Here is an 11674-nt window from a genome sequence, read left to right as displayed (position 1 = left end):
CTAAATCAGTTTTCTTTTTCTCCTCTGAGATATAAGGAAAATCTCAAACTCAAGTTCTCCAAAACTCTGTCCCTTTTTAGATACTTTAAACTCAGTTACAAATCACTTGACTTTCCATCAAACTCTGTTTGGCTTTCCTGATTTCTTTTTTCTTCCCAATTATCTTAGAAAAGTGAGTAAGACTTAGATAGACAGTGATTATAACTAAGATATAGGCAAGGGAAAATGGTTTGATTGTTTTAAGCATTACTCCTAAATTATATATGGGACAAGCAGCAATCTAGTTCATTCCCTGAGATTCAGGCTGGATTACACTTTTAGCTATTAAACTACATGAACTTATGAAGTGATGAGCTCCATCAAAAATACTGGAAACAGGGGAAGCTTACAGACACTCAGCATTTTTTCTGGATATTGTCTCAAGATACCAACCTTTACCTTAAAAAACATATATGTTCATATACAAAGCGATGTAGCAGGGAATATGATTATAGATATATCTTAAAGGAATGTTAACAGTTACCATGAACAAATAGGCACATATTTTTAGATTAAAGATAAAATGACAGGGAGAAACTGCACCCCACTCTAACACTCTAAATTATACAACATAAAAAACATGGAGATATTTACTTGTCCAGGCTTCCCATTCTCACATAAAAAGGCTTCATGCTCTGATGCAAACTCAGGAGCGTTGTCATTTACATCAAGAACTTTGATAGTAACAGGCACCCGGGACACTTGACTGTGGTTCCCTAAGAAAAGAAATCATAGCATAAAAGGTAAGTATATTTTATTTGGGTTTTATATATAAATTCTTAACTAGAAACCATATTCTTTCTGTCCTTCCTTAATTGAGTTGTCTTATCTGTAATGATGTGACTGATCTGTAATGATGTGACTTGTAGTTGGAGCATGAGATAAAGAAGAATGGCCAGTATCTTGTGGCTGAAAAGAATAAATACATCCCTACTGCAAACAGTATTTGTTGGAGATTATCTCCATGAAGACCTTTCTTGGACTAAATTGGTAAGATTTTTCTTTGATGCAGTTTGTATTGTTTTATTGATAAAGTCCATTATACATGGAAAAAGGAAAGGCTGTAAACAACATAGATTTATTTCTTTGTTTATCTTTCACAGAGCACAGAACGCTTTACTCTATTAGTTGTTCTGACTGCACATCTATTATTTCTCCATTATAAATACTATTAATGTGAAAACACACAGCGAGAAAGAAACTGCAGATTGACATAGGTAAAACTAGATTGTACTTTGGATAAGTGGAGTGTTTTGATTCATCTCCAGCTATCCAAGAAAATGACCTATGAACTTCTTTCTTCACCAAAGTAAAGTCTCATAATTTGTAGTGTAAAGCTATTTTGCGTAAAGAGTTTTTTTTTCATTGCAGAGTAGAATAATCTTATTAAGCTGTAAGGAAAGAAAAGCTAAAGCAACAGTTCACATTCCACTTTGAATAAATTTCACAGTCACATTCTAGTATCTTTCCTCCAGTTCAATATAATCATTCTAAGGGATTATTAATAAATATTTTAGATTTTATGATTTTTCTTCAAAAAACAAATACACAAATTCCTTTTAAACGTAGGTGATCAGCTGATCTGAAGACTCAAGAAATGTTCTATAGGACATGCATACATTTACAAGTAATCCAATCCTAGTTTCAAAATCCATCTCTTAGTGAATATTATTTTACAAACGCAATATCTTGCAGTTCTAATAATTGCATACTGCAATTCTAATAATTGCATATTGCAAATTAAACTGTAGGTTGGACTTGTTATTTAACTATATGCTTTTGCCTGAATTGTTGCCGCTCCTGCATTAAGTCAGGCTGTATGTACAGTAGTGACAACTTAGCAATCCATTTGGGTTCTAGTCTCTGGCAGTGCAGAAATAGCTTAGGAGAAGACAGCATTAATTTTGGGGGGCAAAAGTTGCTATTGATTTATACTCAATAGAACTGTAAAAATAATTGTTAAAAAATAGAAGTAGCTAGGCTATGCCAGTGGGCTGGAGGTGTGATGTGACTTGTAGCAGCTCTAACATTTGTAGAGGTGACTAAAGGAAGAACCACAGAATACATTGTGTACTTTTTGTGGTTTTGATTTAAGTTAACTGTACTGTAACCTAAGCATATCCTACCTCTTGCGTCCTTTTTTTCCTTGTATGTTAAAACAAGACATTATTTTGAGGCTTCACTCATAAATCTAAGTTTGTGTAAATTTCAATATCTCTAATAACATTAATTTTAAATAATATAAAATTCCCTATTTCAAAAGAATAAAATCACACTATCACAAATGTACTAGTGCTACAAGCAAGGTCTATATATTTTCTAGATAGATGGAAATACACAAATTCTACCCATGTAGGATATGGAAGATTACAAGGCATCAAATTTTAAATGCTTTCTAGTCATAGGACTCACAAGTTTTAATTTAGAAAGAGATGTGTCACAGAAGAAAAAGAAATCCCTATCAAAATACTGTAAGAGTAATACTTATGTCAGTTTCACATGATATGATTTTCTTTATTAACAGGTGAAGTGAGCGTATATGCCATCAAATAAACGCTAATATGCAAATCAAGAAACTTAAAATATAAAACACTTTATCAAATCTTGATAAAAATACAGACTATGAAATCTCTAGCTTATCAGAATTCTAAGCACTAGTGTCATATTTAAACACTAAAGATTTGCTTTTATCTAAATTAAAGAAATGATGGCATTTCAAATTTTAAAGACATTACAGAGAAATGTAATTAATTAGATAAGCTTCTAAAGAAATTATTCATGTCTCTTATGACTGCCCCCAAAATGTTTGTCTTTCATCAGAAATACAAACATTAAATTTAAAGATATATTATAATTAGAAACTTGATGAGAATTCATTTAAAAAATTAATTTACTAAACACAAGTGAGACCCAACGGGTTTGGAAATGTCTGAACAAGGGGATATCCACTACCTATTAGGGTTCTGGTGACTATGATGAAGTTTATTGCTGAGAAAGAGAGGGAAATCTTATCTACTGCTTGTACTGCCCACCACACTGAATACATCACATTATTTTGTCACTGTAACATTTTCAATAATTATTCACTTCATGCTAAATGAAAAGTAACTAATAATTTAATAAGAATCACAGTAAATCAAAAATCACCCCAAGTATACGTATTATGGCAAGTAATGACCAAACACTGACAAGACGAAATGTTTTCAACTGCCTGTTTTCAAACTTAAAATGACTGCAAAGTTCGAAGCAGTAAAACACTTTGAGAATTTCAACCAATTCCACTGAAGCAGACTGATGCATTAGTTTCACAAAAACAAGGTCAAATATCCCTCTAGTTTTATGGTTTTGCGGCTCTCTTTTCTTTATGTTTTAATAAAAAATATACAGAAATAAAATATGTATCCATTATGCTGCAGCTGAAGACAATTCCCCTTCACTTGTTGTGGCCCAGGCAAGCAAAAAGGTTGGAAACCTGTTATGTAAAGCATACACCTACATATTCCCAGCAGTGAATGAAGAAAGAGAATGCTAGATCCTTGCCATAGTATATAGCTTGTCTTCACACTGATCAGTATTCAGTGCTCAAAGTCAGTTATATTCTAAAATAATGACAAAATTAAATTTCACTTATTTTTTAAAATTTAATATCTTGTTTGTTTGTTTGTTTTTCCATTGATCCACAAAGTCATCAGAATTAGACTAAATCATTCACTTTTCAGGTAGATTGTAAGCCTGGTTACTGAAGTTGCAAAGAGAATAAAGATAGAGACATTATCTCTTAACAAACTAACTGAATTTGTAAAGATTTCATCAGCTGTATTTATGGTGATGCACAACTTAGAGAACTACCTTTGGTCTTGCAAAACAAGTGCATCATTGGGACTGTCACCTGAGAAGCAAATGCTTGGTTTGAAAGTTAAGAACATTGTGGTGAAACATCTAAAAATATTAAGCATATCTATATTTAATAGTCACTGGTCTTAAAAAGCAGTGCTCATTAAGAAACAGAATTATTGTCTGCCAAAATAATGTAAGTTTATCATTTATTTAACAAAAAGAAATCCAGTTTGATCCACTTTTCCCTCATTTAATTAAAGCACCCAAAATCACATCAAGGTTCTCTTTAAAAAGTCATAAACTGCCTTGCATTTTAAGTAAAATTAAGTATCTGTATAGAAGTAGATTCTTGCAGAATAACACATATTTTATTAGTATTATCATCATCATATGGCTTGGAAATGGTTATTTCATGCTTCTCTGATTCAGTGAAATTTCTACTCTAATAATATTTTAAATTAGAAGTCCCAGTTCTCACAGAGAAATCAAAACAAAATCTGAATCACTGACTTAATAAAAACAACAGCACTTGCTTTATATCTCTCATACTTCAAACTTATTAAGTTGTATTTTAACTGTTCTGTTCCCCAAGCTTTTATCAAAATTTTATCCAATGACATTAGTAAGGCAATCTAAATGCAGGACAAATTTATCTTCCCTTTATAAGTTGTTGCTTTCTTTGTGCAATCCTTTATCTCTGTAATACTGCAGCTTATACAATTCTTTTGCCATACAAAACTGGCAAGTCTAACTTCAAGTATCCTAAGAAGCAGAGATGATACTGTAAAACAGAAATTTTATTTGTGTTGATGTTTAACTGTAGAAATCACATACTGCAGTAAAAGCTGTGCTCATTTGTCTGAAGTGTTGCGTAATGATCTGATTCAAAAGAGATTGACTGCCTGAAACAGACTCTGAAATCGTCAGGAAAAAACAACAGTAATTGGCATCATTTCTTTTAAAAAGAACAGACCATAAGTTATTTCTCAATTAGGATAAAATGTAACCACCAAAGCATAAAACAAACAAACAAATGGGTCTCCATGAAGATTGCAAACCTCTCAAAAAATTCTTAAATTCTTAAGGAACAAGAAAATACTGAGAGTTGTTGAATATCCATATAAGCATAGAACATATCAGTGCATAGTAGAATGGCTTCTCTATAAGAAGCTGAGACAAGAAACAAGCTCTTCTTCAAAATTAATCCTCAGTTTATATTTATTTCAGCACACTGGGACATACTAGATGAGTACAGATTGTGGTGAATCTCTGTATGTACAAGTGTGTAGGAGGGAGGGAGAAAGAAAAAGATGTGAAACATATTTATCAGATTTGTTCCATAAGTCATTCTTTGGAAGAAAAATAACAATGGCGTTCAAAAGTTTCGCCGCCTTTCGATTGATCCATCAATTTATTTCTTATGGTCTCCAAAACAAAAAAAGAATAAATCAAGAGCAAAGCTACATTAAATTCTGCTTCTATTTCAGCACTTATAAATTGTTGCAAGTTTCACCAAGGACTTGCTCAACACCTCTATCTCCTTCGTTTCTGTTCACTTTTCTACCTCTATGCCATGAAAAATAGTCAGAAAATGCATGTTCTCACAACAAGGATGGCCACACACAGTGGCCACCCAGCTAACATGTGAGAAGTGTATTTTGACTGCATATTCTGGAAAGGACAAGGAGAAGGGGAAACAGGACAGAGCACATTTTCAAGTAAATGATTTCAACGCTGAATATACAGTTAAAAGGTTTCCAGAGCTCAATAACTCCATCTGTAAAGACTGACTAAGTTAGGCCACCTACCTACTTTAATCAATACGTAGATGTATTATTTGGGATAAAAGGCCATATTACTCTTTAGGCTTGCTGCTAACACAAAAACAGAGTAAAATTTCTGTGATAGATGCAAAAGCCATGACAGAAAATGTTACTTATAGAAATTCATATTATTCAGGCCTTGCTCAGACAAAGTCTTCACTTTCATTTTCTGTGGGCTTTTTTTTTTTTTTCATGTAAGACAAAAATTATTTAATATAGCCCATAACAAATAGAAAATTTGAAGCAGTTACCATGAATTTGCAGAAAAATGAAACGTCTGCAAAAAGACAAACAGATCATTTTCTTATTTGTGACATTCACCTAATCCAGCGCAGAGTTCTCTGCTTGCTCTTTAGTAGCCAAATAACTCAAACTGACTGCATTTGTATTTGTTTTTCCCTTTCACTTCAAGGTCTGATTTCACGTCTGCTGAGGTTAATCAGCTCTCTTCTATTCTGGAATCTTAATCCACTCCTTATGTTTAATTACATTTCCTTACATTCCATAACATTACCTATTTCCTACATTTTAAATAATATAAGATTTAAAACTTAAATACAATTTAAATTAAAACCAGGACCTCAACTGGGTACTTTGTTAATTTCAAAAATTTATGAAACTGTATCCTCTGTATCAAAAATGCTTTTTAAAATATTCGTATATTATTTTCATATAGACACAATATGTATTGATGGAATCGGTTAGCTCCCATTTTGCATAACTGAAGGTAGGCTATAATTTGATATTCAAATGCAACCTCTTTGTTACTTTTCATACCAATAAGCTGTGCAGTTATTCAGCAGCCTTAGTTACTCCATAATTACCTCTGATCCTCAGTAAATTGAAAGATCCATTTGCAAAACTGGGAAATGTTCATAATTTTTTGTAGAAGTACTATATTTTGGTTGGTGTGTATGAATGATATTGTATTCTTTGAATGCACAGAGATAGATCAAAAAGCCTTGAGAAGGGAAAACTAGCTTAGAACAGCAAAACTACACTCAAATGTAGTTTACAGCTGTGAAGAGGGTCTCTTCTAGCAGAACCCTAGCTATAAAAGGAAAGCAAAAAACATCACTTTGTTTAAATTTAGCCATGCAAGTTAAGAGAGGAAAGTTTGCACTGCTGCAGTGTGTCAGAGAAAAGAGGTCATGTTGAGCTACAATTTCGTCCTTAAAGGAGCTGAAGTAAACAACTCATACAAAACTAAATTGTATTCACCTAAGAGCTGGAGGGAACAACTCTCCAGCATATCCAACAACCCAGAAATTCAAATTTCAGGTTATTATAAATCACACTGAATGGTGATCTCCCTTAAATCACCATATTTGTGTTTCAAAAAATCCAGTGAAAAATCACCTCTATTTTTTCTCAGACTTTGTAATGAAGTAGACTAAGTAAATAGTAGATGTACTAGGTAACATGAGTCCTCATTACATGTAATCTACATACTGCATAACAAGTGATTAGACTGCACTAGAGAAGCACTAGGAGAGAAGGGCAGTTATTAAAATTAGGGGAATAAAGAGGGGTAAGGCTTGAAAAGAGATTTAGAAGGGGCATCCTAATCAGGAACGGTAGCACCTTTTCAATATTTGAGTAGCAATTACGGGTACTCGTCTCTTGTCAGAAGCTCTGCTTGCAAGCAGTATGTCCTTAGAGACTGTACTTCTGCATATCTAATTTTGACCACAGTGAGCTTTATACTCACAGTGACACATAATCAAGATATATGTGACACATCAATATGAGTAAACAAATACATAATTCAAAATAAATTATTAGTATAGCTGCTTGAGCAGGTTGTATTTGAAGCTGCTACAGTCACATCAGGTATATGACAATGAAAACAATGCTGTTTTATTCACAGATCCTAAATAAATCCTTAAGAAAAAAAAAAAAAAGTACACTGCTAACATCCTTCCACCCACACATCTATCCAGAAACCACACTGAAACAAATGTTGGCAGAAAACAACCTGTATTTCTGATAGAGTATTGCATTTGTTGAAAATTATTTTTTCTGTTGAGAATGCAAGTCAGGCTGTAGATTGCAATTATGCCACTTTCAGTAAATTAACTGTGTTACATCTGTAAGTGGTGAACTGTTAAGGAGTACAGAAATTAAAAGTATGGTCTAAGGCTTAACAACTATTAACAGTGGACTTGCAAGCCATAAAGAGAGGCAAGCTAGAAATGTTTGAAGTTACATTTGTTTTTTTGTTTCTTCCAAAGCAATGTAAATAAAAGAAAAATCAAGTTTATTTAACATTATAAGTCACTTCAAGAATAAGCAACAGCAAAACTAACCACAACTGTGATCTCTGGATGCATTTGCAACTTAGTAGGACAATTTTACAGTCCTATAATTGTAACAGAAGGCAGAGCCCACTATAGGCTTCTGAAAAGTTGTTTTTCTTCATTCACCATCTACCAGTAAGGACAGAGAGGCAGACAACAGGAAACCACATCTTTCTGCTACCTGTATTACATAAACTGCCAATAGCAACAACACAATGGAAATGCTGCTAGATCTTTGCTTCTTATAGATCACTACACCAGAAACTAATTAAGATTTCAGAACTTCTGAGGCAGTGTAATGCGTAAATTGTTGCTAGGAAGTTGTAAGTTTTCATTTCTAAATATCACATTGAGATGTCCAGAAAATATGGTACTACTTTGTAACTGAATAGGATCAGTCTCAAAAAACAAACGGCCAAACAGGCTGGAAGCAAACTGAAGAAAAGTTTAAGATGAAACAAATGTACAGTGGCATGATTTGCTTGATTCCAAGTTAATCAAGAGAGTTGTGCTAGCATAGAAGAGTCAGGAATCTGGCCCACACTTTAGAGCAATTACATTGTTAATATGCTAATGCATCATGCATATTAAAATGTTATAAAATATTGACTCAGATATGCAAGGTCTTATTGTCAATTATAATTAGCTTTGAAATTTTATAATGACTAGCAGCAATAATAACAACAATAAGCAGAGTGATTGAGAACGTTTGGAATATTTGGGGATTTTTATTTTAAATGATTTCATGATTAAAGCATGATAATTAATAGTTTAAATTAAATCCCTCTCTTTCTTACTGTTAGACAAAACATCAAAATGCTTTAATAAAAGTTTTTATCAAACATGTCTTTATTACAGAAGTATTTAAATTTCATCATTTTCAGAGCTCATATTTATTTCTTAGCCGTGCTATTCATTGACTTTATATTTCCTTCATGGATAAAACTTTGCTAGATGTGCTGATATTAAATCAGGTTCAGAATTAAACAATTTTTACTTGCACATCAATGACAAAAAGATCTCACATATAACATATCAGTATGTATCTTTACAAATCCTGTTTTTCAGCCTGACACCATCATTGCCATTCAGCAACTTCACTAGGAACTCAAATCATGCTTCCCTGACTCTTTATTCTAGGAAAAAAAAAAAAGAAAAAAAGTTCTTAAAGAAGATTGACTAAAGCAAGTCTACTCAAAAACCTCTACTCTGACTTACTCTCATACTTCAGTCTTACAGGGAAAAAAAAATAGATGATAGTCACATTATGCTTAGAAGTAATAAATCAGTTCTTATCAAACTAGAAGAATACTGCACATGCTTTTTAAGAGGAATAATACTTGCTAGAACTAAGATATCTAGACCTGAAAACAAAAATGAAAGAAGCTAGACTCTTGATGCAGATCTCTCTATCCTTCTTATATTCACCACCTCTTCAATTTTTCGTCCATTTAATTACTCAGATGCTTTATTTGCAGTTCTTTTCTCTGAAATCAGAGGTTACAATCTTTTATTTTGTTCCTCATACCTGAATTTTAATTCTATATCCTAAACTAATGAGTCTACTTTATATACAGATTGTTTCATTAGTGCCCTCCTTTCCTATTCATATTCCTTCATAATACAGCCACTCCCATACTATTATCCATGTGGATCCTATCTATTGCCATTCATGAGCTATGAAAAACACTGATGGGAAAACCTGCTGCATGTCTTAATGCACTTCAATAGCTAAGACCAGCAAACTATTTTACACATCATGCCATCCCTCCACTGACTAATTCTCTGCAACCCGCTATGGAACCTATGGAGCTCTGCGTAGTCCTGTATATACGCCAATGAATAAAAACAACCATGCTGGACTCTGTCAGTGCAAAGATGATGCATTATCTTGTTTGAGTTCCAGTAAGTCAAGAAAAAAAAAAAAAAAGTGAAGTGAAAACGGTTAATATTCTTACTCAGAGTTTGGTGAGGCTGTGGCAGAGGCTGCCCAGAGAAGTTGTGGATGACCCATCCCTGGAGGATATCAAAGCTGGGCTAGGTGGGACCCTAGGAAGCCTGATCTGGTGGCTGGCATTCAGTCCAAGTCACCATTCACCTGTTTATACCTCCACAATGGCTTATTTCCTTATTTTTTTAAACTTACTGAAATTTATTCAGCTCTAAATTAGAAGCAATTATATAATACACCAAAGTAACCCTTTAAAATGTTGGAATTATTGCAAAGAATGCCTATAGTCATTTTTACAATAAAAGGCTAAATAAAATAAATGAAAGCATGAGCAAAGGTTTTCATGGCATTTAAATACATCATAGCTGAAGGCTTATTCTAAAGAGTAATTATGTCTCTTTTCCTTTTTAATTATTGCCTTTGTATTTTTTAAGGTAATATAAAATGTAGATAACTTTATTAGAGCATGTGCTGGGCGATGACTCAATTATTGCATTTATATTCTTGGTAAACCATAAAAAGTCTTCTTGGCTTTATGCCCTTTCCCATTACGTGATAAAATTGCCTCATACTTCTTCATTTCAAAAGAATGCAGTTGGTATATGGGTAATTACCTTTGTCAAATACAACCCACAGCTTTGTCCTTGAGATTCCTATTTTCCATGCTTGGAAAATATTTTATATGGTCAAATCACCATTTCCATTTCAAGATTTTGTCTTTATTTTCATCCTCTGATTCGATTAATAATTCACCGGAATTTCCACTAGTTGGGGCAGCTCTGATTCTTTGCCAAACATTTTGGTGGAGGGAGATGGACATAACAAGCCAGTGGCATGAGTTTTGTTTGGCAAGCATAGCTGAATAACAAGGGTCGCTTGATATAAGCAGTCAATCAACATCAAAATAATAGCTCCACGACTACATTGTCTGGAGTGTAAGGAAAACAGAAATTCAATTAAAAACCCTCATTCATAGATTAACAACTTGGCTAAAAGGATTGCTTTAGGCTAACAAATATCTTCTCCAATGCAGTTCTGCATTAGGCTTGGAATTGCCCTGGTGACTGATTTGCTCATGTCTGTGCATGTGTGAGAAAAGAGACATTCTGGAAGAGCCTTTGTGTAACCTGATGAAACAGCTCAAATGGATGCACATTTCATCCCTCTATCTCCTGCTATATCTGAAAAGGCTGGAGTCTATACTAATTATAAAAGAACTTGTCTATGCTTGAATATGCTCACAGTGGTGTATCTCATAAACTGTTACAGAGATTTGGTCTGAATGCAATTGAAGAAATCCAGTACTGCACATGGTCAGAAGGTTGGGAAGAAAACACCAGTCTCAAACAGTCCACTCAGTGCTACACCAGAAAGCTTGGGAAATTTAAAGGTATCATCATTTAGTTCTCTGTAGAGTTTGTGAGCTATGATTTCTGTCACTTGTTGGTGTGCTTTTCACAAATCTCACAGGCTACAAACTGAAATATGTTTAGAAGATTCTTCTAGTTAAATCTGTGATATTATTCAATAAATTTCCACTGCGTAGTACACACATGCTTGAGAAAAGGACTACTTCACTTTTAAAAGAGAACTTTAGGTAAACAGGATGCATTCTAGCATATTAAAAAAAAAAAAGAATTAAATAGAATCCCGTATCAAGCAGATCTCAGATATAGTTTAAGAGGGATGAAAATGCAAATATCAGGATATTCATCTTTGAGTTG

General features: G+C 33.4%; 1 protein-coding gene across 1 annotated transcript in view; it reads right to left on the bottom strand.

Moving 5' to 3' along the window:
- Positions 1–554: 554 nt before the first annotated feature.
- LOC100546462 (cadherin-8-like) overlaps positions 555–11674 on the bottom strand; it is a 58545-nt gene continuing 47425 nt past the window's right edge. The window contains exon 7 of the mRNA XM_031555385.1: positions 555–755. Coding sequence (XP_031411245.1) covers positions 589–755 — 167 coding nt within the window. The 3' untranslated portion in view covers positions 555–588. The remainder of the gene's footprint in view (positions 756–11674) is intronic.

This window comes from Meleagris gallopavo, chromosome 13 (assembly GCF_000146605.3).
Source record: "Meleagris gallopavo isolate NT-WF06-2002-E0010 breed Aviagen turkey brand Nicholas breeding stock chromosome 13, Turkey_5.1, whole genome shotgun sequence".
In the NCBI taxonomy this organism is placed as follows: Eukaryota; Metazoa; Chordata; class Aves; order Galliformes; family Phasianidae; genus Meleagris; species Meleagris gallopavo.
The sequence above is the reverse complement of the archived record's forward strand: the minus strand, read 5'-3'. Positions and strand labels throughout refer to the sequence as shown.